This window comes from Triplophysa rosa, unplaced genomic scaffold (genome assembly GCF_024868665.1).
Source record: "Triplophysa rosa unplaced genomic scaffold, Trosa_1v2 scaffold349_ERROPOS124516, whole genome shotgun sequence".
Taxonomy (NCBI): Eukaryota; Metazoa; Chordata; class Actinopteri; order Cypriniformes; family Nemacheilidae; genus Triplophysa; species Triplophysa rosa.
Window position 1 is genome coordinate 18428 of NW_026634349.1, and position 27621 is coordinate 46048.

General features: G+C 44.8%; 1 protein-coding gene and 1 long non-coding RNA gene across 2 annotated transcripts in view; one reads left to right on the top strand and one right to left on the bottom strand.

The window, feature by feature from the left end:
• Positions 1–8260: 8260 nt before the first annotated feature.
• The window catches only part of LOC130550494 (dipeptidyl aminopeptidase-like protein 6), a 93277-nt gene continuing 73916 nt past the window's right edge, over positions 8261–27621 (bottom strand). The window contains exon 3 of the mRNA XM_057327977.1: positions 8261–8418. Within this exon, the coding sequence (XP_057183960.1) occupies positions 8276–8418 (143 nt within the window). The 3' untranslated portion in view covers positions 8261–8275. The remainder of the gene's footprint in view (positions 8419–27621) is intronic.
• On the top strand, positions 8840–26053 carry LOC130550496 (uncharacterized). Its single transcript, XR_008962435.1, has 3 exons — positions 8840–8972; positions 17329–19598; positions 25074–26053. It is a non-coding gene; the product is annotated as an uncharacterized LOC130550496 (long non-coding RNA).

A 27621-nucleotide genomic window follows, 5' to 3' on the forward strand; every position in this document is an offset into this window, starting at 1 on the left:
TGCATCCATCGAAGTAAAATCACATTTACACACTGCCTAAATGCTTAATATGCAAAAAACGCAGAAAACCGAACCCAGTCCGCATTTTTTTATGAAGGATGAAAAATCCCTACGCCATTGTTGTTGTTTTGATCTTGCAACGGTTTTTACAAACTGTAGCTTTCATGCAAAAAGCTTGCAAACATTACAAGAGAACATTACCAAATCAAAAACAATTGCAGTTCATGTCAACTTTAATTAGAAAGAAACAGAATATTGATCAGATCTTATTACGCCCGTGGACAATTGTGATTAACACAAATTATGATCATATTTATATTTTAACGTGCGAAGATTTTGGATGAAAATTTTGGACTCTGTGTAAACCCCCCCTGTTATGATTGGCTAACAGTTTTACATGTTAAAATGCTGCAGTGATGTACTCTGAAAACAATATGGGTCATTTTAGTAAAAAAAAACGTTTTAATACCCATTAAGTGATCTGTAACAGACAAAGCAATATGGTAAACATGGTTGTGGTGCATCCCATATTACATCTAAGACATGTCAAACTGCTGGTTGTTTATTAAGCCAGCCTGTGTTTCAGCACGATGCACAACATTAACATAACTCACAGGTGATCCCTGCACACACGCACACTGTGAGACAGAGAACAAGGCTTGATTTCTTTGAGAACCCAATACCATTAATACAGTATATTGAAATGAACAAATCTTAATGTATCATTTACTACAATGATCAATGATGCTAAAACATTGTTAACTCAAACCTGTGTGTTGCTACATTACTGTCAGATCCTCTATAGTAACCACTGAATCATCTTTTATATTCAGTATCTCTGAAAATGTTGCATTCAGGTGTGTCTTGTTTAAAAACAAATGCACAGTAAACTGATTGAGCCAAAAAAATATTGATGCATGAAGTAAAATTACTTAAAGCCTTCCTTCCGCTGGAAAAAATAGTCCCTGATCGACTGTTAACAGCAAAAGAATGTTTCATTTATGTTGCCAAGGGTGTGCAGTGATACACAGAATCGTTAGGTGAAGCGGTCATAGCTGTGTTTTATTGAGAATAAAGTACAGCTATTGACCAATTAGAATCAAGGAGTGGAACTAATCATTTTATAAATAACTATATGCTGTACTATACATTGTTACTTTTGAGATTTAGTAGTCTGACCAGCCCAACATAGCAAAACAACTGGTGAGAGTTTGAGGCAGCAGTGTCCGTCTGTCCAGGCGAATGCAGAGATGGATGTGTTGGTGAACCTCTTTAAAAACAGTTGTTTTTTGGTCATTCTATTTGCTGGTACTAGTGACACTAGTGTGGAGAGGTTTGTGTGTTTGTCTCTCTGACAGATCTAGCACGCAATGGCTCTGTGTAGACATTACAAGCAGCTGTGTTGATTTATGGGAGCAGTAGTGTTGTTGCATTGCCTCGTTCATATGAAGTATAGACACAGTGTACCACACACTCTTAATGCCTGAATGTCAGTGTTATGAGGAACATAGAGGTTATCAATCATCTTTGTCATTGATAAACAGAAAGCATAACATATATTTTCATGTTAGGAACAGGTGTGTAGTATTCTTGGTAGAGCATTGTGTTAGCAATGGTTGGATTAGCAGGGAACACATCTACTTATAAAAACGAATAACTTAAATGCGATGTACGTGTCACGATTGTGGAATGGAAAAACCCAATTGCAGGCAGCAGTGGTGGTGAAGGGGTTAACAAAGGCTTTTATTGACAAAGAAAACAAAACACCCTCGAGGGGGGAAAACAAAACTAAGATATATATATATAAAACAAAAGACTTCCCACGTGGGGGCAAAATGTAAAACAAGAACAGCAAAAACTAAACTAAAGAACACGACCAAAAGTCTTACACAAAACACGGCAGGGTAAAACACAAAACTCACAGTCCACGGACAAGGCAAGGAACAGGAACACAAGAAGACACGGCGAACTCTACAAACATGGGTACACAGGTACAAGGTACAAGTACACAGTACACTGAACGCAACGCAAGAGCACAGGACAATGGAACATGAGGGCATTTAAAAGGGAAATACAAATGAGAGATAATAACACAGGGCAGGTGAGGGTAATGAAACACAGCAGGGAAGCAATACAGGAAACAAGAGGGGCGGGGCCAATGACAGGACATGAGAAAACACATGGAGTGTCAAAAGATAAACACCCCATGGCTTTCTCACACTAAACCAAAGGATTTGTCACGACTCTGCCACAAGACCAAGAAAACCATGACAAGATAAGGCAGAGTCGTGACAGAAGCCCCCCCTTTAATGAGCACCTCCAGGTGCTCACCAAGGGGTAGACTGAAGAGACAAGACCGACTGGGTGACAGACAAGACAAGGCAAAACAATGAAAACAAAATCAAGGGCAAGCATGACAGGACAACAACAGGATTAGGGTGGGACATCAAAAATAATAAACATGGGAGGGGGGGTGGGACAAGACCAGGGTTCATAAGGGGAAGTCCAGGGGGGGTCCAAAGGGGTTGGGACATGGGGGAATAGTCTTAGCCCCTGGGGGCGCTCGCGTGGGTGGAGTCCCCAGAGGCTTGGTTGCGGCCGACTTGGTTGGCCGACTGAGATGCCGGCTGGGCCAAGCTAGATGCCGGCTGGACAGGGCTTGATGCCGGCTGGAAAATCGGCTGGAAGGCCGGCTGGAAGACCGGCTGCTGCACCGGCTGGGACGGACAGGACACCAGACTGGATACCGGCTGCACCGGACTGGACACAGGACTGGGCGCCGGTTGCACCAGGCTGGGCACGATACTGGACACCGGACTGGACACCGGCTGCGCCGGGCTAGACCGGACTGGACGCCGGCTGCACCGGACTGGACGCCGGCTGGATCACCGGCCAGACAGGGCGCCGGCTGCACCGGACTGGATGCCGGCTGCTGCACCGGGCTGGACACTGGACGGGACACTGGACTGGATGCTGGCTGCTGCACCGGACTGGACGCCGGCTGCTGCACCGGACTAGACACTGGACGGGACGCCGGCTGCTGCACCGGCTGGGATGCTGGATGCCGCGCCCCCTCCGTTGCCTCTTTTTCTTCAGCCGAGCCACCCGTCTGGTGGTCGGCTGAAGGAAGGAGGTGAAGGGCACGGCTGGCTCGGGGTTGGAGGCCTCCGACGAGGACCCCCAAGAGTCACGCCTCCCCCGTTTGCCACCGAGGCTCGCTGGTGGTGGAGACGACGGCGTGGTGACACCCACAACCCCGATCTTCAGGGGACGGCCCTCAGGAATCGTGACCAGCGGAGATGGGTTGAACTGAGACCCTGGACTCTGATCGATCCACGGCATACAGCCATATCGCATCAAAGTCCAGCGGTCTCAGCGACCTCATCTCCGCACGCGAGCTGGGACGGACAGGACACCAGACTGGATACCGGCTGCACAGGACTGGACACAGGACTGGGCGCCAGCTGCACCGGGCTGGGCACGATACTGGACACTGGACTGGACACCGGCTGCGCCGGGCTAGACCGGACTGGACGCCGGCTGCACCGGACTGGACGCCGGCTGGATCGCCGGCTGGATCACCGGCCGGGACGCCGACTGGATCACCGGCCGGGACGCCGGCTGGATCACCGGCCAGACAGGGCGCCGGCTGCACCGGACTGGATGCTGGCTGGATCGCCGGCTGGATCACCGGCCAGACAGGGCGCCGGCTGCACCGGACTGGACGCAGAGACAAGATAAGGCAGAGTCGTGACAGTACGTTGCTTTGGATTAATGTGTCTGCCAAATGCATTATTGTAAAGGGTAAATTATTTGACAAAGTAACTCCAAAAAGTAATGCAGTATTTAAAACACATTATATTAAAAATAAATTTGATTTCAGACAGCTTCAATGAATTAAGTTGATTAAAGGGGTCATATAGCTTGACTACGTGTTCCCCTTCAGTTGGTCTCTCGACATTGTGTTGAGAGACAGACTGGGGTTTGATCTTGAGAACCTATCATCTCCGAGAGGAATTTTAAAATGCCAATGGGCTTGGCGAATGGCACATGCATGCCAGTCCCCGCCCCGTGCATACGGGTATAAAAGGAAGATGGCAGTGGTCATTCATTCATCCTTTGTTCTTCAGAACCTGCGTGGCACGAGTCTCTTCGAGACTCTTTACTGCTGGATTTGCGACACAGAGCAGCGGACTTCGCCCTCCTGATAGCGGACTTCCTCTGGGCGTCTCGGCAGCGAGCTACAGACCTAAAAGAGCAAATTTCTCACAGTTGCGAGCATGTCTCGGTCACGGCTGCCTACGTTCTTTGTTAACGTTGCCGCCCCCCCGTCTGCTTCCCAAGCGAGTTCAACTGCCGCTTCGGCGAGCAGCGGGGGTGATTTGGGGGTTCCTATGGATGTCGCTCTGTCAGCTTCGTCTTTGCGGACCACCCATACCCCGGCACGCTCACCTGGCTCGTCCCCGATGGGCGGTGGTAGACCGTCCCATAGCGGGCAGACCCCACAGAGAGATGAGGACGAACTCTCTGTTATAGCATCGGATGGCTACCTCCTGGCATCAGATGGGGAAGACCTCTCTGAGCTCCCTCCCCCGGGCGGTCGAGCTCAAGATGAGGCCGACGCTGAGATGTTAGCCATGCTTGCCCAGGTGGCTGGATTCGTGGTTTCTGGGGTCGGAGCATGGTCAAAAGCCACCGGACGTTGCGTCAGTCAGCGACAACAAGCAAGTAACTCAACAGAGCCGTCGACCCCCCCAGGGTTCCACCCCGTGCGAGATGACCGCTCTGTCACGGTGAAGCAGATCGTCCCTCTGGTTCCACTGTCACGGTTCTTGGGCGCTTGGCAAGAGTGCACCAGCCCATCACACTGGCTATGAGGACCCGGTAGTTCTCATATTATCCTGAGACCCCGGCCCAGTTACGTGATCAAGGTTCCCACCACTCCCTTCTGGGACCAGGTGGTGAACCTGCAGGCGCTTCCCTCTGGGGAGGAAGGCCCAACCTCCAACGTGTTGTGTCCAGTACGCACACTGCACCTCTACTTGAACCACACGCAGAGCCTTAGAAACTGAGCAGCTCTTTGTCTGTTATGGGGGACAGCACCAGGGGAGGGCTGTCTCCAAACAGAGATTGGCGCACTGGATTGTGGATGCCATTGCTTTGGAATACCAATACCAAGATCGCCCGTGACCACTTGCAGTGAGAGCCCACTCCATTCGAGGTATCGCCCAGTACCTTCGCGAGGTTTTACAATTCGCGTGGAACCAGTGTCAGCCTGTGTCTTACATGCTACCGGGATATAAGACAGGCATCTGGTTTGGGAGTACGCCTGCGAAAGCGCCTTCTCCCCTCTCTAGGCGAGTCTAGCGCGCTATCTAGCCTCCCTACTTCCCCCCCTTAGGGCGAAGTACAGGCATTCCATCCATCACTAAGCATTTTTGGCATTATGGTAACAGACCGGGCAGAGCGGTAAGAGGCTGAGAGATTTCTGTCACACGCTTGCAGTATTCGACCACTACGCACTGGTTAACTGGCCAATCATAGCACACCTCGCTTTTCAGAACGATGAGCTTTGTAAAAAATCTGCGCGTTTCAGAGAGGCGGGGCAAAGAGGAGATACAAACATGCATGGTATGTGGAATATACAGCGTTTTTGAACCTTAAATCATGTATACACATTGCATAACATCTAAAACAAATGATAATATTCGTTTTAGCCATTTCATATGACCCCTTTAATAAAAGAAATAAAAAATCTGCAAATGTGAAGACAAGAAAGTAGAATATTTGCATGTCCAGCACAAAATCCCTATTGAAGCAGAAATGCAGAGGTTCTCACAGTCCCACAGTCTATTCACTGCCACATCTGTTTACCTTTCCTCGACTGACATGAACGATAACAAGCGCAAATGATGGTGTGAAAAATGGGCAGATCATCAATCAATACAAGAGCAGGACATTGTGCCATAATTTCCAGCTAAAGTACTCCACCCACTCCAGCAGGGGAAAGTTTTTCTAAGCAGTGAACTGCGCTTTGTTATGGTATGAATTAAAGCCAGATGAGATGAATGAGTGTGAGCACTGAGTTAATGTCCCCGTGTGAGAGCGATGAGGGTCCGCACAGCTGCAATGCAGGAACATGAACGAAAGCACCATCTAAATGATCTTCATTACAGTTTAAATGCATCACACCATCGTCGGATGAGAGCGGGAACTACAGTACACGGAATGATAGCTCTGCTGAAACATCTGGACAGATTTAACAGCTCTTTCACCACGGTTGCATGTTTTGGTATTCTCAGGTAACATCTCAAGTAGATGTCTAACTGTCTGACCAACATGTACAACAACTTACATCACAGTTTGAAGTTGATGTTTAACAGCACCTGTGCACAAGAGAAAGCTCAGGTGGAGTGTTTGACAGGTAGAAATGCTTAAAGCGGCCGTATCTCAGACAGTTTCTGCATATCTCATGTTAATCTTGAGTACTTACAGAATAGTATCACACCCTTCAAATATCTGTAGAGTCTTTAGTTTGATCACATTTATAAAAGACAGATACAGCAGTACAATTATTTCCAAAAAAATACGACGCGTTTGGGAGGGACATCAGTTTCACTTACCGCATGCGGTCCGGCATCTTTTATCGCTGGGACCCCTGTTCCATCTGTCAGATTCAAACGATCTCCAAATCCAGCGTTATATCCACCGTTTATATAACATTCACCACCCAAATGCAGTGAACAAACAAATACAGCTGAACTTCGCGAACGTAGTGCTCTCACTCTCTCCTGCACGCAAGTGAAAGTAACTTGTGCGCATGCTCCTTCTCCCGCTGTCCTTGGTTGAAGCGTGCCGCGTGCTTTTCCGGGAGAATTGTCCAATAAGGGACTAAGAAAAGTTGTTACGAAACGGATTTTCATGTTCGAAAAAAACTTTCCGAAACCTGTACGAACGCTGGGGGAGTGTATCGAGCACAGAAATACTACGCCATACGTCCAACTTGTTTTTTGACAAGTTTACCATGTCAAGCATGTGATGACAACACGTTTAACATCGTAAATAACTCAGAATGCATGAAACACCATTGCACGGCCGCTTTAAGATCTGTTTTGCTGTTGGGCGTATGGTGTGAAGGTGCAGTTTGAAACAAACAGAAGTTTAGTGAATTGGATTTCTAGCAAAACGTGACCCCCGCCTCTCATAAATTCTCATTAGACCCTTGCGATGCACAATTTCTATTAAAATCTGCCCGTGCCTGGTGGTGCAGGCAGCCTTAATCTGACAGTGTTGAATTCACAATAATAGAACACTATTCCAAATCCACTAACATGATTAAATAATGATGACATCACAGTCTAAAAACAATACAGTGGCTTAGTGAATATAACAAAAATAAAATGCTTTTATATTTATAATTATTTGATTTAATAAAATCTTTTAAAATCATTTAAGTGTTTTTTTGAGTGCGACAAAAAATCTTAAAAATCCAACAGTTAATTTCTCTAAAATGTACATATATTATTTAAGTTTATTTAATGAAACAATATAAATATTTAGCTAACAGATTATATTTTTAATATACCCCTAATATTTTTGGTGAATTCTATTAGAAATATTTGAGTTACCCAGATTTACTTACCTTTACTCAATTTAAAAAGTATATTTAATTGATTTCACAGCTTTAAAATGTACTTGGGTTTTTTGAGTGTAAATTGTTTCACCCAAAAATTTTAGAGCTTTCTCAATGTTTGTGTGAATCAGCTGGTCACAGAATGTAAACTGGGAAGAATTAGGACTAAGAGACTTTCTGTCTGCAAACTCCAAAGTGTCTGATTAGAGGAGACAGCTCATTGAAGCTTAAACCAAATCAGACTGTCTGATTCATCTCCTGGCTGATAAATGCTTCCCTCAGTTTGGTTAAATAATCTGTCTGAATGCATAATCGACATCACGATCCAGACTCACGTCCATAAAGATTCACTCGCAATTCTGTATTAGAAAAGGTTGAGTGTCAGTAAAAAATGAAATATGTTTCCCGTTGGTCAGTAGGGTTTTATTTCAGTAAAGTTTCAGTACGACCTTGATACTCCAATGTTTATAACTTTTCCTCTCTCTCACTCACGAAAAATCCATATCCTAGTTTAACCTTGAGGAGGAAATTAGTGTCTAATGCACAACCCCATTATTTCTCTGCATTGATTCAGTGCACAATGACACTTTTAGTTTGTTTGTGAAACCATGGTCAGACAATCTTTTTTGATACATGACAGCGCTAATGGAAGAGCAAATCAAATGTCTGCTGATGTGAGCACTTACTGCTGATCCACTTAGTATTCGGGTCGTGAACCTTGAAGTCTTTCTTGAAGATATCTTCAACCATCACTTTGCCCTTAAATGCCAGGCTATCATCCTCACCTGTTAAAAAAAAAAAACAGACCAAAAATCAGCACAAACACATCCAGGTTTGCTTGATACAACTCGACTGGCAATCCTAATGCATTCACCCACTGCCGAGTTTGTGTCAAAAACTCTCAGCTCTTCGGGGTCAAAGGAAGCAAACCGCATCGGCATTATGCTCAATTGGCTGACACCTTCTTCTTAGAAGGAAGCCTGATGCTTTTTTTCTCAGAAATAGGAAAGCGTCCCATCTGCAGCTACTGGGCTCGATGTGAAAACTGCAGCATTCTCTCTGAACACAAGGTTGGAAAGTTCTCACTGTTCTGGCCTCCAACCGAGCTTGAGCTCATTATCTCAGCCGTGCCACTGGGCTCGGTGCTGAGAGATCGCCCGCGTCAGACCACCTCTGTTTGACATTACCTCTCGTTCCTTCAGCATGCGGTGAGAACGCGCTGTCGCAACAATACCTAGAAGGAGAGCGAACGTGCGCTGCAGCAGAAATCTATTTTAAATCATATGCATTCATATGGAAGATGGCGGTGGAGCTTTGCATTAAATGACAGCCCCATAAGGTGAGAATAAACGCTAAAATGTATTCAGTGTGTTTGACAGAGAAAGCGGGGACGGATCTATCAACTCACGCACACTTCATCTCGCTCCGACTAATATTACGCTGTCACTTTGACTTGTGCGTGCGTGCGGGTTTGTGCGTGGGCCGAGAGCAATTCTCCGACATCGCCGAGGAGGAAAAGGGGAGGGGGGAGAGGGGAGGACATCGGCGTAAACACAATCATGTGTCCCTCCAGGCTTTGCTTAAGACCAGTTGAATTTTTCATTATTAAAACAGGCTTTGTGCATTTACAGCTGATGCCGGCAGTAACCTGATTTATTTAGTCATAATTCTGCACATCAGCTATGATCACAGAGAGCTTGCGTCTAGCATTTGACTCATTTCATATGCATTGGAAGACAAAGAAAGAAAATCAATATCTGATTTGTTCTGTTTTGCTGACAAGATGAGCTGTTTTTGTGTTTTATATGAGGATATGCGGAACAGCAAACGTGGAAAATTCAACAGGAAATCTAGAAATACACTGGTCAAAGGCCAACATAAGGCCAGGACACATCATACTGATGGTTGATTGTCTGGAAATATTGAGAATTTTTTGAGTGTCAGTCAGACTAGTTTTTTATGTTTGAATGTGTATATCCACACCTTTGGCAATAGTCTGACTGTTGTTTTCTTAAAAATTCAGCATGTTGAATTCTCTGCGGAGAATCTGGTTGTTGAGCTTATTAACTATACTTGTTATATACAAAAATACAGCAGCAGAAAAAATTGGAGACCACTTAAAAATTATTTTCAGTTTTTCTGAATTTACTGTGTATAGGTATATGATTGATCATTTTTGTTTTATTCTGTGAACTAGTAACCACATCAATTCCAAATGAAAATATTGTTTTAAATTTGCATTTATTTGCAGAAAGTTGAAACAGGACAAACTGGTGAAAATAACAAAAGATGACATGATTGCATACTGTAAAGAAAACAAGTTCTTATTACTTTATGTTAAGGTAAAGTTCACCCAAAATGAAAATTCTTCAAAATATCTTATTTTTTGGGTATACTATCACTTTAATTTTTTGCCATATAACAGATTTTATACATAATATAAAATAATTGGCAATAATAATAATATAATAATAATGTGGCAACACCACAGTCAGATTTTGTTACAACGTCTTCTATGGTGGGCTTTAATTCAATTAAATTTTATTTAAATAGTGCTTTTCACAACGTGCATTGTTTTAAAGCAGCTTTACAGGAGAAATTAATAAAAACACAAAAACACAAAAAAGGTAAAACACAGCACAGTGCATGGTGTTTATAGAACAAGCAAGATTATTCTAGTAAATGATATCTAATAAATGCAGTCACCCGGTGGTTTATTTAGCATATTTTGCATTAAGTGAATGCTTGGCTGAAAAGATGTGTCTTTAATCTAGATTTAAATTTGGAGAGTGTGTCTGACCCTCGAATAGTATCGGGAAGGCTATTCCAGAGTTTAGGTGCTACAAAAGCTCTACCCCCTTTGGTGGATTTAGTTATTCTAGGTGTTATCAAAAGTCTGGAGTTTTGAGATCTTAGAGAGCGTGATGGGTTGTAGTGTGGTAGAAGCTCTGTTATTTAGGTAGGGGCTAAACCGTTTAAGGCTTTATAAGTAATTAAAAGAATTTTAAAGTCAATACGATACTTAATGGGTAACCAGTGAAGGCTTGATAACATTGGGGTTAGGTGATCGTATTTTCTGGACCTGGTTAGAACTCTGGCAGCTGCATTCTGAACTAACTGTAGTTTGTTTATAGATGATGCACGACAACCACTAAGTAGTGCATTACAGTAGTCGAGTCTTGAGGTCACAAATGCATGAATAAGCTTCTCTGCATCAGCAACACATAGAATATTTCATAATTTGGCAACATTTCTAAGGTGGAAGAAGGCTGTTTTTGTGACATGAGAGATGTGATTTCCAAATGACAGGTTGCTGTCTAATATAACGCCTAGGTCTTTAACTGTATTTGTTGGAGTAACAGTGCAGCCTTCAATTTGCAGGTTATAATCCGAAATATTCTGCTCACGTGTCTTATTTCTGTTTTATTAGAATTTAAAAGAAGGAAATTACAAGTCATCCAATGTTTATATCTTCGATGCACTCTGCCAATTTGGATAGCTGGAAGAAATCATCTGGTCTTGATGAGATATATAGCTGAGTATCATCTGCATAACAGTGGAAGCTAATTCCATGTTTTCTAATAATGTTGCCAAGGGGCAGCATGTATATGGAGAATAGCAAGGGTCCTAAAACCGATCCCTGAGGTAATCCATAATTTACTTTAGGCAGATTTTAGTTTTACATACCCAGGTTTTCGATTATAGGGTTACTTTTGGTCCGCTGGTCATCTTATTTTTGGTCAAGAGGGGTGTGTATGTTGATCATATGATGCGTATGGGTGAATAATTATGAAAATGGACTCAAAACAATGCTCATGGACAATACTTTCTTGCCTTTTAACCAACACATTTCCATTGCTTTTCCAGACATTGATGATTAATACATAAGGTAATAAAAAAAATTCTGTCAGAATGCCGTCAAAATAGCAAATTACAGTGTATATTTGTGTATTCACAACAGAAATTTGTATACAATTTCCATGCTTCTAAATGTTAAAGACAAGTCGCCTGAGGCTTAGACTATGAAACATTTAAAAGTGAGCAGCAAAAAATCCCAGAGGATAAACTAGCACATTCTATCTATTAGGCAAATGAAATATAATGACCCAAGCCAAAGAGTCATTATAAATAAATAAAAATGACAACAACAAACAAATGTCTGTGTTCATGGCCTGCAGTGTGTGTGTGTTGAACTGACAGCTAAGGGCTGATGTTTCAGGAGACATGGTGCAAAAAAAGAAGAAATGAGCCCAGACGGAAGCTTCTCCGGCTGGCTTCCCGGTACAGACCGGCTGAAGCGTGCTTACACTACTGCCCAGCATTGAAGCGGGATAAATGAATAGTTTGGTTCCAAAACGCTATAAATCCATTTTGATTAATTTGAGTAAAAATGTGTTTTCTTTACAAAGAAAGTGGCAAGATGAAAACCACTATTTTCTGTTTCAAAGCTTCACATAGCATCTTTAGGTTCTAGTAACATAAAAAAATTAAATCCAGATTTTGATTGTAAAATATTTATTATAAAAACTGATCATTTTTCCCCCAAAATGCAATAAATCCATGACAAGATCTTTTTTTCAAAACGCAATAAAAATATTGAATCAATATAAAAGTAATTTTTCATATTGAAACTGTTGAAAATACACAACAAAGTGAGTTGATTCACATATGACAGCATCTGAACTCAATACAATACTAATCTTACATACAGGCACTGGACTAAAAATACATTCAATCAGTCATCACTGCTAAAATGAATTCATGGGTCATCTATTTAATGCTATAAATTAGTGCCTCGTCTTCTTAATCTCCTCACGTAAATGATTAGATTTCAATGTCTTAAAAAAAATCACACTTGCATGATCTGCGTACCACGTTGCACATTCTACTACTACACTAAAACTATGTAATTCACTGGTGATGGGAAAGGCAAAATTGTTCAGTATATGTTAAGGCTGCACAATTAATTGAAAAACTAATCCAGATTACGATTACAGGTCCAACGATTATGTAATCGTTAAAAACCGTGATTACAACTGTCCATTTATGCTTATTTTCTGTGCATGTCAGCAGGTTTGGTGCGCGTTAAAAGCAGTGGCAAATCAGCAGCCTATCATGAATAGGCGTGGCCTTAACAACAACCAGAAAGTTTCTTTTCTATGTGGTCGTGAGCGGATTCTCTAAATGCGTGTTGAAGGATGTTAGTTCACACTAAACATGTGTGCTGATAAAAGAACATCGCATGACTTGTCAAGTACTGGGCAGATGCAAGAATTAGTACCAAAACGAAAAGCATCATCTGTGGTATGGAATTATTTTGGCTTTACTAGCAATGATGTCGAACATAAAGTAATATTGTGCAAGCTATGTCGAAAAACTGCACCACTGTCTAACACAACAAACCTGTAAAATCACATGAAGTTCAATCACAGAGTGCAATAAGAAGAGTGCATTAAAGCGAAAGAGCAAGCAAGTTCGAGTCGATCGCGACCGTCGACACAGACGTCTATTACCGAATCATTGCTTAGCGTTTCTCCGTATCCAGCCGGCTCTCGACGGCAAACTGAGATAACAGACTCGATTGCTTATTTCATAGCCAAAGACATGACCCCAATTAACACTGTTTGCCGTGCAGGGTTTAAAAAGCTAATAAACACATTGGATAAGAGATATGTCATTCCCTCCTGCAACCACTTCTCTCAAATTGCATTACCTGCACTTTATAAAAATGCCGGAAAGACATTGAAAAAGATCTGAAAAAAGTGGTGAATTACTTGACAACTACTGATTTATGGTCGGGTAGAACCATGGAACCATATTTGAGCCTATTCAATATTCATTGAGACTGTTCATTACATTGATTACGAATTTCAACTAAAGAGCAAGTGTTTGCAAACATCCTTCTTCCCAGAAGATCATACGGGGGAAGTGATTGCCCATGGATTGAGACAGATGCTGGCTGACTGGGGTTTGAAGGAAGAGCAACAAATCTGCATAACTACAGACAATGCAGTTTGGTGGAGGGAACATCAAAAGCAATTCCCTAGACTCTGCAAGCTAGCACAAAAGTACTTGTGCATACCTGCCACTAGTTTTCCTTCAGAGAGATTGTTCAGCACTGGAGGAAACATTGTTACATTTTTACGTTCATCACTGAAACCTGAAAATGTTGACAGGCTTGTTTTCCTAGCAAGAAATCTTTAAAAGGAAAGTTTGTATTTTGCAAACAAATTTTTGTTAGAAATTGTATTTTTCTTTCATTTTTTGTAGCAGAGTTCATTTTCTTTAGCAGAGTTCACACTTTGGGTTGTATTGTAATATACTGTATCAGGAAACATTGTTACACGTTCACATTCATCACTAAAACCTGAAAAAGCTTGTGTTCTTGTCAAAAAAATCTTTAAAAGTAAAGGTTGTATTTTGCAAACATGTTTTTGTTATAAATGTTTTGGTTTTTGTTTTTTGCATCTGAGTTTATTTTTTGTATTACAGTTGTATTATAAGTTGTATTACATTATACTGTATCAGAAATAAAGTATTTCAGGAACACAGCTTTGTTTTTGGATGTTTATTTAAAGAGTATGGTATGCGGTTAAATAAAAAGCAATAATAAAAAAGAATACAATTAAAATGTAAAGGCTAATAATCAAAATAAATAATCGCAATTACAATTTCAAGGGGAATAATCAACAATTGTCATGGCTCTGCTCCATTTAGTCATGTTTTTCTTGGTCCTGTAGCAGAGTCATGACAAAGCCTTTGGTTATGTGTGGAGAGAAACATATTATTGTCCTTTTGACAATAATATACGTTCTCTCCAGTGTCTCGTCTTCTAGCCCCGCCCTCTCATTACCTCGTTAGCTTCTCCTTAGTGTTTGATCCCTGTCACCTGCCCGTCACCCTCCCTGTGTTATCATCCCTCGTTTGTTTTCCCTTTTATAAACCCTGTGTATTCCTAGTCCTGTGTCGGTTCATTGTTTCCTGTTTGCTGTTCGTTCGTGTAGTTCTCGTTTTCATGCCCTACCTTGCCTGTTTTGTAAGTTTGGTTTTGTTTATGATTTGTAGTTCTCGTTTTGCCCCTTGTGGGAAGTTTTTTGTTTATCATTTGAAATCTCTCTTTATTATAGTGTTTTGTCTCCCCATTGTGGGTTTTTGTTTTGTTATCTGTAAATAAACCCTTTTTTGTTAAAACCTCACCACGGCTGCCTGCAATTGGGTTCTTCTAGCGTAATTCTTGACAGAATGAACCGACCTAGCCGAACCCAGCAGGCAGCAAACATGGACTATGCAGCGTCGTCCCTACGTTCTCGCCAAGCCCACTTGCTGCTTGGGTTCCTTCAGGGGAGTTACGGGAACCGGGAGTTCGCCAGAGCATTCTCGGCGGTGGCGGAGGAAACCGAGTTTAGTGAGGCAGAGTTAAAAGTGATTTTTGACTGCTGCCTCACTCGGCACCTCACGCCGTCAGAGAAGAGGCTGCTGGGTCCCCTAGGGTTTGCGGATATGGTCAGGTACGTGGTCAACCGGGACGCTCCCGGGGGTGAGGTCCCAGTTGGAACTTCCGCCCCGCGGTTGAGTGTACCGGAAGACCTCGACTTAACACCCTCTGGCTTGAGCTCCACGGTCCCCGGTTCTCCTGGCGGCGCCTGTGGCGAGTGGGTGAGGTGTGACCCGGGGATGACTTCTGTGGTCTTCACCGACGCAGAACTCCCTCCGGTCCCCATGGTTCTGCCTAAGTTGGCTACGGACCCAGTGGTGCGGAGAAGGAGGGAGAAGTGTCGAGGAGGAGCATCCACGCCGGTGCAGCCGGTTTCCAGTCCGGTGCAGCCGGCATCCAGTCCGGTGCAGCCGGCGTCCAGTCCGGTGCAGCCGGCGTCCCAGCCGGTGCAGCCGGCGTCCCGGCCGGCGTCCCGGCCGGCGTCCCAGCCGGTGATCCAGCCGGCGTCCCAACCGGTGGTGCAGCCGGTGTCCAGTCCGGTGGTGCTGCCGATGCCCTGTCCAGTGTCCAGTCCGGTGCAGCCGGCGTCCAGTCCGGTGCAGCCAGCGTCCTGTCCGGTGATCCAGCCGGCATCCAGTCCGGTGATCCAGCCGGCGTCCAGTCCGGTGATCCAGCCGGCGTCCAGTCCGGTGATCTAGCCGGCGTCCAGTCCGGTGATCCAGCCGGCATCCAGCCCGGTGATCCAGCCGGCGTCCAGCATGGTGATCCAGCCGGCGTCCAGCCCGGTGATCCAGCCGGCGTCCAGTCCGGTGATCCAGCCGGCGTCCAGTCTGGTGATCCAGCCGGCGTCCAGTCTGGTGATCCAGCCGGTGTCAAGCCATGTCCAGCCGGCCTTCCAGCCGGTGTCAAGCCATGTCCAGCCGGCCTTCCAGCCGGCGTCAAGCCCTGTCCAGCCGGCCTTCCAGCCGGCGGCAAGCCCTGTCCAGCTGGCCTTCCAGCCGGCATCAAGCCCTGTCCAGCCAGCTCCTGGGAAACTGCCAGGGCCAAAGACTGTCCCCCCCAGGACTCCCCCTAAGTCCCCCAGGACTCCGCGCCCTCGAGCGTAGCCGGGGACTGGGACTTCTCCCCACCTCCCTTTTGGACTGCCCCCTATGGGCCCTTGTTTGGCCCCACCCCCCCTCCCATGTTTGTTGTTTTTATTGGCTCACCCTAGTCCTGTTATTATTTTGTCGTGTCTGCCACTGATTTTGTTTTCCATGTTTTGTCTGTTCATGTCACTGTTTCAGTCTGTCTTGTCTCGTCCGTCTACCCCTTGGTGAGCACCTGGAGGTGCTCATTAAAGGGGGGGCTTCTGTCATGGCTCTGCTTCATTTAGTCATGTTTTCCTTGGTCCTGTAGCAGAGTCATGACAAAGCCTTTGGTTATGTGTGGAGAGAAACATATTATTGTCCTTTTGACAATAATATACGTTCTCTCCGGTGTCTCGTCTTCTAGCCCCGCCCTCTCGTTACCTCGTTAGCTTCTCCTTAGTGTTTGATCCCTGTCACCTGCCCGTCACCCTCCCTGTGTTATCATCCCTCGTTTGTTTTCCCCTTTATAAACCCTGTGTATTCCTAGTCTTGTGTCGGTTCATTGTTTCCTGTTTCCTGTTCGTTCGTGTAGTTCTCGTTTTCATGCCCTACCTTGCCTGTTTTGTAAGTTTGGTTTTGTTTATGATTTGTAGTTCTCGTTTTGCCCCTTGTGGGAAGTTTTTTGTTTATCATTTGAAATCTCTCTTTATTATAGTGTTTTGTCTCCCCATTGTGGGTTTTTGTTTTGTTATCTGTAAATAAACCCTTTTTTGTTAAAACCTCACCACGGCTGCCTGCAATTGGGTTCTTCCAGCGTAATTCATGACAAACAATTATGATTTTTGTCATAATCGTGCAGCCCTAGTATATGTAGTAAGGATAGTGTGGCAGATGTATTCACTCTAAACTCGAATGTTTAAAGTAATTAAAAAGTTAAAGTAGTGAACTTAATTTTATATTAAAAAAACAGTAACTTAAATATTTTGAGTTCCTATAATTAATTCTTACTTTTGAGTTATTTTAACTTAATTAAACAAGGTAATTCAACACGATTTGTTGAGAATGATTTTCAGTTCCCAGCATGCTTTGCGTGTGACTGCTTTACGAGAATAAAATTTGAAATTAAGTGTTATTTTATGTTTTTAGAAAGGATAAGGCCATGTTAATGATGATTGTTAATTTTTCTTTAGAAGAGTTTAGAAGATCTGTGAAGTGGAAGAAGGGCTGGCGACACCAGGGTGCCGACTGACGGTGATGAAGCCAGTGGAGCAGGAGCCCAGGGCGGAGACGAGTAGACGGAGAGCCAAGGTGATACAGAGGATCCGGAAGGCCAAGGTGGAACTGGCGGCTCAGTCGACCGTGGCGTGGATCCGGAAGACCGCGGAGGAGCCAGAACGACTGAGAACGAAGGTGGAGCCAAAGGGAAGGAGCCTGACAGAGCCATAGGGGCGGAGTGACGAGGCTGATGGTCGACGACTGACCAAGGTGGAGTTGGAGGGACGAGAGGAGCCTGGTGGAGCTGGTGGGATGATGGGCCACAGTGGAGATGAGGGAGCCAAGGTGAAGCTGAAGGGTCGAAGGGCAGAGGTGGAGTCCAGGTCTTGGAGGCTGGAGGAGTAGACATGGGATACTCAACACCCGAGGTAGCTGGCAGCTGGAGATCCCGAAGCTCATTCAAACCAACGGCACAGGCATGCCTAGGGTGAGCTGAGGTGTCTCCAGATGCCAGCAGACCCAGGGCTGATGGACTGGCTGGCAACGATAGAGGAGGCAGGAGTGACAATCTGGGAGGGACCTTCTCTGAGGCTGGAAATGAGGTGCTGGCTGACAAAGGGGGGCTGGGCGGGACCAGCGGGGACTTGGAAGAAGTGGAAGAGCTGGACGGGACCAGCAGGGAAGGGAGCAGCCAGAAATTCTCTTCATTAGCCCAGTCAAAAATGGCAGAGTCCAGCAGCAGTTCACCCTCTGCAGCGAGAGTGGGGCCCTCGATCTCCACCAGTACTCCCACGGTGACACACGGTGTTGCCGGCTCACGCACCTGGTCAGATGTCTCTTGAGGCTCAGGCTCTGGGGGCGATGATCAGCTCGTAGCTGGTTTACGCGGTGGCTCTCGTGTAGCGGCAGGCTCAGGTTCTCTGTCTGCGGTGGGCTCAGGCTCAGTGCAGCAGGATGGCAGTTTGCTAGTCTCTGGTTCGGGAGTGGGGCTGGCGATATAATAAATAAAAAATAAAATGAAAGAAAGATGCCGGAGAGTACACACAGGAACATAAACAAACAATACCAGACAATGAACCAATGCAAACACAGGGTTTAAATACATTGGGAAACACAATCAGGCAGAACAGAAACAGGTGTGGGGCAATTAACAACCAAGGGAATAAACGAGGTAGGAGAACAGAACACTGAAAACTAAACCAAAACAGTGAGTACATGTGACACCAATAGACATGTGGATCTCACTTGTCAGCCCTTCAGCCCAAAGTTAATGAAACGATTAAAATGAAATGAAGACCTTGCGTTTTGCGTGGATGATTCATAGTTCTTAATACATGCTTGTTCATTGAAGTGGAGAAGCGGAAGAGACACTTTATTTTCATTGTTTGATGCTGTGAATATGCAATGAGACTGCCGTGGGAGAAAAATTATGAAAGGCTGTCTGTATTTTTGATGCACTGACAATGTTTTCATTGAATCTTGTGCTTCAAAAGTTGTGCACATAGAATTGTCTATGTATTCCGATGTTGTTAGTATTCAAGAGAGATGCCGGTGTCACTGAGCCAATTCACATCTGCTGTCAGCTCAGATATCAGCAAAATATTCAAAACGCATCTAAAATTCACAATACAATAATCTCATTCCGGCGAAAACCTCCAGCGTGGAAAATTTCAGGAGAGTCGTAAGGTGACCTACCTGATCTCAACAAGCAAAGACAGTGCAATTTCAGTAACAACAGGACAGAGAAGCGGAAATAACTCTGGGGAGGTTATCTGACAGACCTCCTGCTGCGATGCCGCCATGTGCAATGCCTCCTGAGACGTTTGGGAAATCAGAGAAAAAGAGAGTTTCCATCACAATTCCTCAGAGAGACGTGTTCCTCTGACACGTCCAATTAGCTGTCATGGTGTCAGTCAAGTGTCAGTCCACCAAGAAATGTTGCCTCTAAAAACATCATAATAAAGGCAGAATAACCTGACCCAGTTTTTCGCTCGACGCGCTGATCGAGCCCTTTCACATCAACCTATCTGTTACATGAAAGAGAGGACGTGTCACAGCCAGACAAGAGCAGAGATTGAGAAAAAACACTTGGTTTAGAGGAAATCCAGAGTAACATCATTGATCGAGCGTGGCTGGGTGTCAGAAGCGTTTTGTATCTGGCAGAGTGGATAACACTGAACCGTTCATCAGCGCTGCAGCGGCGGAGACAGTCAACCCTGTTCTCTGACCTCCTGCTACTGCTTGTGTAAGTATAAATTATTGAAAAAGGTTATTTATTGTCATATACAACATTTTATCCAGCACCTTTTTTTAAGAGTGTAAAAGGGATCGCCCGAAAATGAATATTTTGTCGTCATTTACCCTTCCTCTGCAGAACACACTTTTCTAACCACTAGGGATGCCACAATACTCAATATAATATTGAACCATTCGGTACGACCTCCACAGTTCAATACGTGTAAGCAGGGGTGTAACGATACTTCGTATTACGATATTTCGTGATGCAAAAATGTTACGATGCGCATCGTAGAGAGATGGGGATATTTTACGATATGTTTAATTCTATTCGTTCACGTGTGCTTATCTCACATATGCGGTAGAGAGAGAAGCACAAGACACAATATGTGTCTCCAAGTGGTTTACAATGCGTCATATTTTCCTTCACAATCGCCATTAAAACACAGCAAATTTGAAGCATGACTGCAGGTGAGTCAGCCTGAAACTCATTACAAAGGCAGCACAAACGTTTTTATATGCTAATGTTAGTTTATCCGCTAACATGAGCTGCTGCATAACGTGATATGCAACATTAAGTAAGCAAGCCAAAAGAAACCAGCGCTGTTCCAATCAGAGAAGCGATGAAGTGAGTCGTACTGTATATTAAAAGATCGAATGAAATGCTAAAAAAACAAGTATATGATTTGCATGATTGAAGAAATGTAATGCAGTTTATGTAATATGTCTTTTTGAAAGATTTTTCTCATTCATTACTGTCTCAAGCAAAGACAGCGCAGCTTCAAAGAGGCATGAGCCAATAGCGCTTGAGTGTGAGCTCTGTCAGAGCATTTCATTGGTTTAATGTACTGAATGAACACGCCCTTCACTGAACGAACGAGTCAATTGAGTCAGAATGAGACAATGAACTGCTACATGTCGTTCATGGTCTAATATTCTCTGTGTTACAACAATGCATATCCAGTAGTTACTCAACTTTTCTGAAAAATAAAGGTAATGACCTGGTTTAATTTAATTATAAGGTAAAGTAAATTATGTCAAAACAGTTAAATCTTTGTATGGAACATTTAATTACACCATTTAAATGAGTTAATCCAGATAGATTTTAGTAGAATAATATAATGTAGATTTTGTCGACTAAAAATAGACTAAAACTATGATAAATTGGGATGACTAAAACTAAATTGCATTTTAGTCAAAAGACTATGACTAAAACTAAATCAAAATTTGCTGTCAAAATTGACACTGATCTTAATTCTAATTTCAGTTAAGCGTTAAAATGTTAAAATTCTTTATTAAGTTGTATGTGCAACAAAATAAGTTACTGAAATTGTTAATATTTTGAAAATAAATGTTATTTGAATTTCAGTTTCATTTTTTTGTTCAAAATATAGAGATGTTTATTGTATCGTGAACCCAGCATCGAGATATGTACCGAATCGTGAGCTGAGTGTACCGTTACACCCCTACGTGTAAGTGAATTGCGGTTCCCTTTCTGTCGGTCTCTCGACGTTGTGTCGAGCTGACAGATGGGGTTCGTCCTTGAGAACCAATCGCTTCCAACTTCTTAGAAAAGGCCAATGAAATTGGCGAATAAAATTTGCATGCCGGACTCCGCCCCCGGATATCCGGGTATAAAAGGGAGACGGCGTGCCTCATTCATTCACCTTTTGTTCTTCGGAGCCTTCGCTCATGATCAACAGACTTCGCTACAAATAGCAACTACAAGACTGCCGGTTCTACGACGTGGTGCAGCAGACTGTCCCTTCCTGCGGCGACTTCCCCTGGGCGTCTCGGCGGTTCCAGAAGTGTTCGAGTTTTTTCTCTAAAAGAGCAAATTTCTCCAGCGTGGCATGTCCCGCTGTTTTCGTGGGTGCAACACACTCATCGAGGAGGGGGACGGACATGATGTCTGCTTCCAGTACGCTGGGGCAGATGTTGTGGATACGTCCTGCCGATTGTCCTTGACTATTCAGACGTTGCATCACGGGTGGCTGTGTTCCCACGGGACTCAGCCACCAGCTCGTCTGCTTCCCGTTCCGTGACGGCAGGACTACGGCCCTGCCGCCCGCTACGGCGAGCAGCAAGGTTGATATGAGGATTACCGTGAGCGCTAATCCGTCAGCCACTGGCTTGCGGACCGTTCGCACCTCGTCTCGCTCGTCTGACCGTTCCCCATGAGACGGTCCCACCCTCTTGTTCCTCAACCACGTATCGGAAACGGTACATGATGATGAGATGTCTGTTGCAGCATCGGAGGGTGACTTACTGGCATCAGACTCCAACGATTCCTTGAAGCTCCCTCCCTTGGGGGGTCGAGCTCAGGAATAAACGGACGTCGAAATGTCAGCCATGCTTTCCCGGGCCACCGGCATTGGGTTGCGATGCACCGCACTGCCTCTCCCAATGCTCGCGGCTGGATACACGGTACCTTGGGCTTGAGAGCGGCTCCAAGCCGCACTCGCCCCCAGTGCCGTGTTCCCCCGGAAGTGCATGAGGAACTTGCTTTTTGGCATCTGAGGTGTCGAGAGCTTACTCTGCTGCGGGCCAAGCTGTCCCCTCTCTCCACGCTATGGCCATCTTGCAGGTCCATCAGGCCAATGCGCTGAGAGAGCTCCATGAGGGTAAGACCGACCCAGCGCTTATGCAGGAACTCTGCGCCGTCACCGACCTCGCTCTACGGGCGACCAAGGTGACCGAGCGGGCCCTGGGTCGGGCGATGTCCACACTTGTGTTCCAGGAGAGACACCTCTGGCTGAACCTTGCACAGATAAGTAATGCCGAGAAAGTCCGCTTTCTCGACGCACCCATCTCGCAAGGGGGGGCTGTTTGGTGATACAGTCGAGCCACAGTTCTCGACAGTAAAGGAGCAGACAGAGGATATCAAGTATATCCTCCCCAGCCACGACTCGACCGCCCTCTGGCCGCGAGATCCCGTGCCATCTGCTTCCCAGCAGCCCTGGTCCTCTTCGAGACATCGAAGAGGAGACCACCACCCCGTCAGCAGCTGCGGCGGAAGCCAAAGCGGCCCTCATGGGAAGACCCCAGGAGATCGAGAATACCTTCGGGCCCGACCCCAGCCATTCCATCGCTGGTTGGTCGATCCGGGACGGTTCCTGTCCCGTCCCAACAGCCCACTTCTAAGATTTTTCTCTCTCTCTGGGCGTTTATCACAGCCGCTCTCACCCTCTACACGACGGTGTTTGGCAACTCGACGTTGCGTCACGGCGAGACCCAATGTCGAGGATAATCAGCAGCCTAAGCACTCTCAATCGATGGTACGTTGTGCTACATCATCGCCAGGCAGGTAGAACTGCAGAGCCGATCTCCTCTCCGCCCCCCCACGGCGAGGGATCCGCACTGCCAGCCATCGAACCACCCCGGGAGGTCGATGAAGCAGAACGTACCCCTAGCCTCCCTGTCTCGGTCCCTGGGAGCCTGACAAGAGCTTCCCAAACCGTCATGGTGACTACGGGATACGGTCCATCTCGGCTACGCGATTCAACTCCCCAGACGCCCGCCCAAGTTTCGGGGCATCCTCTCAACCTCAGCAGAGGCAAGGATGCTCCCGTGCTTCGGGCCGAGGTCGCCACCCCTCTGGTGAGGAAGCGATCGTGCTCGTCCCTCTAGCCGAGATATTCAACAGGTTTTACAGCCCGTACTTCATCGTCCCCAAAAAAGCGGGGGTCGCTAGATCTGCGTACCCTGAACAGGCACCTACTCAAGCTGCCGTTCAGGATGCTCACGCAGAAGCGCATCCTGGCATCTATCAGATGTCAAGATGGATTCATGGCAATCGACCTGAAGGACGCTTACTCTCATGTCTCAATTCTCCCTCGTCATCGCCCGTTCCTACGGTTCGCTTTCGAGGGTCAGGCATATTTGTACAGAGTCCTCCCTTTCGGTCTGTCCCTGTCCCCACGAGTCTTCACGAAGATCGTGGAAGCCGCCCTCACTCCCCTCAGGGAGAGAGGTGTGCGGGTACTAAACTATCTCGACGACTGGCTCATTTGACACACTCGCGAGATCTGTTATGTACACTCAGGGACCTAGTGCTTCGGCACCTAGATCGATTGGGACCACAGGTCAACCGAGAAAAGAGCAAGCTCTCCCCTGTGCACAGCATCCTCTTTTTTGGTATGGAACTCAACTCTGTCTCCATTACAGCGCGACTGACTCAGAAAGCGCTCAGTCAGTGTTGAACTGCCTGGAATATTTCAAGCAGTCAGCGGTCCCCCTGAAATTCAGAGGCTCCTGGGCACATGGCATCCTCGGCGGTGGTGATACCCCTCGGGTTGATGCACATGAGACCGCTCCAACACTGGCTACAGAGTCGAGATCCCTGGAGAGCGTGGCACACGGGCAGCAGGCGGATGGTGATTACGCCTCTCTGCCGACACACCCTAACCCCTGGTCTTCAATGACCTTTCTACGGGTGGGGGTCTCTCTCGGGCAGGTCATGAGGCGCGTCGTGGTGACGACAGACGCCTCCCTGCAGGGTTGGGGTGCCGTGTGCATGTTGGGCTTCATTGTATGCCCGTTGTACTAAAGTGATAATGTCCAAATTTGGCACATCAAGAATGTATTTTTACACTGCATATGGAAGTAGCACGTTCGCGTTGTTCTCAGCACAATGCAGAAAGAGCATCTACAGCACCATGCCAAAGTCCGTTTAACGAAAGTCATGCCACTCAGCGGACTTTCGGACAGCTATTTACGTCATAGCAAGAGCGCCTCCAAGCAGCTATTTGGCATTGCATTTCTTCCAATTTATTGCAATGGCAGTGGTGCACCTTGTTAATATATTATATTTCACCTTTTCCATTGAGCGCACTTTTACTTCCATTACAGCAACCGTAAGTTTTGCATTACGTCATTTTAAATACATTTTAAATCGATGCAAAAACCTCTTCAAGAAGCTTATTTTACTGGCATGTTGATGAACAGTAAACCAAAAACTGCTGTGATCTGCCAGTGTAAATCTTTACATTTATTCAATACACCAGGAATTTGTACAAGTTGATTTTTGCTTAAAGATAATAAAATAAGTCAAGTAAAATAAAGAGAATTTCACTAAAATATATTTTTTTTCCTTAAGTTTTTACTGTTCCTGTCACATAAGCATAAAACAATGAAAAAACACTTTAATGTGCCGAAGCCATCAGAACCGAACCGAACGAACCGGAAACCGTGGGCGAAAAACCGAGGTTCGTATTGAACCGTGGGTGAGCTGTATTGTTGCATCCCTACTAACCACTTAACAATGAACCCAATTGACTTCTACTGTACGAACACAAAACCACTGAGACATTTCTCAAAATATCTTCTTGTGTGTTCTTCAGAAGAAAGAGTGAGATACATTAAAAAATATTCCACATTTTTATTTTTGGGTGAACTGTACCTTTAATTATGAAGAACAATACAGTTAAATGTCCCATTTTAAAGATGTTTAGATAATTTTACTGAAAATGACATATTTTTGCAGTGTGACATTTGCTGGCTAAATCAGGAGAACCTATATAAAGTGACCTGGTTTATCAGCAGCAGTCTGTGGAGATCTTTGAGAAGTGACGCTGTGCTATGTCCTGTCAGGCAGTTTTGGAGAGGCGTCAGGACTCAAGCTGAAGACGCCACCTGCTCAGTCTCCATGGCCTGCGCTCTCCTTCTCTCTCCTCTATTAGACTGAACCGTCCCCTGCTCCAGTTTACATCAGAGCACAGCAGTGAAGGACTGCAGTCACACCAGCTGTCCAAGTGGACACGAGAAGGATGAGACAGCTGACACACACACACACACACACACACACACTGATGCTCAGGGTTAAAGATGGAAACAATTTCTGTGTCTCCCATTAAAAAGATTCTAGTGGGATTTATTAATTGAAAATAAAATGTAAACGTGTGCAAAACTACTCGATTCATTTCTCAAAGACTGAACCTGCTAATTTAATTGAAACAAGCCAGCATTCACAGCACGCGAATTAAAGCAAGCGCGACTGGGAAATGTTAAATAGCTTTTAGAGCGCCGGGGAGAACAGAGATTTATATTGGCCAGTAATAGGCTTCACTGGCTACATACACACTGCAGATAAATAAGAGAGTCACTTCCCTTCTGAATGTTTAAAGGAATATTTTGACAACATTTGGGTCTCATAAGGACAACGTTTGTCATTTCGGGAAAGTACAACCAACAATCACAAAAATGATCTACTGAAAGTGGAGGTTCAGGAAGAGACTACATTTTATTTAAAGTACACATTTTGAAATGTCACAGCCATGAGGCATGATGCTACTTGCTTGTTATCATGATATGTTTCTCGAGGGAACAACAATCTCATTATGGACTGGTCACAATGGTCGATTAGTTGCCCAACAACTGAGTAGTCAGTGAAAGATTTACCAGTTCATCCTTATTTTTTTTCTTTTAGTAAAAAAGTACTTTAAAGGACTGCCTTTGCACCCTAACCTTTGTGTCACATCTCATATGTTTTAAGCGCCCTGGCAGGAGTGTGGCGCTTTTAAGAGTGTGTGTCTCACACCCCTGCATCCCCCCCCCCATTCCAACAGTTTATAAATAGATCTTTCATAAATGCCCCATAACACCCTGTCTACACCAGACGCGAGCGGTGCATTAACAACAAGGCATTTGTAGCGCCGCATCTAGTGTTGACAAAATTTACAATTATAATGAGTTCTAATGGGTTCTATTGTCTTTTGTCGCATCGCGTCCGGTGTAGACAGGGTGTAAGAAGCATGTCTGAGCGCACTGCTTAAGTTGTTTAGGAATCATTTTGAAAACATGTAATTTTTCATATTCCTAGTTTTCATTCTGAATAGGAGTTCTTGTGTAGTCCAATAGGAGTTATCAATATTTTTGTAGATTTTAAAGGAATATGTAGCGAGGAAGGCGGGACGAGAGCCTTGGGGCAGGAAGGCGGGGCCGGTGGCGTGAGTGATAATGAGTATCAGCTGTACGCGCACTGGTCCCACATGCCTCAGGGGACGAGCGACGGGCCTGCCGAGGAGAGAGGACCGGGCCCGGAAATGTTAAGTTTTGTGTTTATGTTTGTGTGGCCTTTTACTTCCGTATTATTGTTTGTTCATTTTTGATTAAAGTTTATTGTTAAATGTTCACCGGTTCCCGCCTCCTTCCTTCCGTTTTATTGAGCTTCGCTACAGAATATAAAGTGTACATTTTGTACAAGTGTACGTAACGCCCCTTTGTTTCTGTAGACAGGGTTTAGATCGAGTAAAATAATCTCTCAAATAATTTTTCTGTATCTTTCAAATCTACATGAGTGATTATAGAGGTGTGGGTACATCTAACAGCTCTGCAGTTGGACATTCAAATGCCTTCATGTTGCTCTTATCTTGTTGTTTACTTAGATGTTGTTCTGGTCTGACTTGGATTTAAATTAACCGAGAAAGATTGCGTCACAGAACACACCCACCTATTATGGAATGGCCAAGGACCAATGACGGATCAAAGATGTTTACCTGTTCTGTTCTGTTGTTCGTGAAACAAGGCTCAGTTTGGCTTCATTTGGGCCCGATTTTGATCAATATTACATCATAGCAGTTTCATTCTTCGATCACATTCTGGTGCACACCAAAAAGCTACCACAAAATGTTACTTTTGTTAATCCAGTGTCTTAAAGATGTGTTGTTTATGCACAACTAGTCTAAATGTTGTTATAATAAAAACACTTTCTTTTAGACACTGTGTCTCTCTTTTTCAGGTGCAGTTGAGGTAAATCACAGAGACAGAGGTACGTGTCTTGACTCTGTTCACTTTAGTTTCTTTCACTAGCCCAGTGTTTCAAGGGTTACAAATGCATTAAGATTCTGAGAAAGCATGCTTTTATGAAAAACTGCTGGCATTCATGGTTCTGTTCACAGTCAGAAATGCCAAAACTTTGCTTTGACAAAATATATTATACATCGCAAATGTAAATGATCATAAATGATCTTGTGACTCTAATGTACAGCCTGTTTGGCATTTTGAGCCTGTCAGACACTTCTGAAAATGAATTA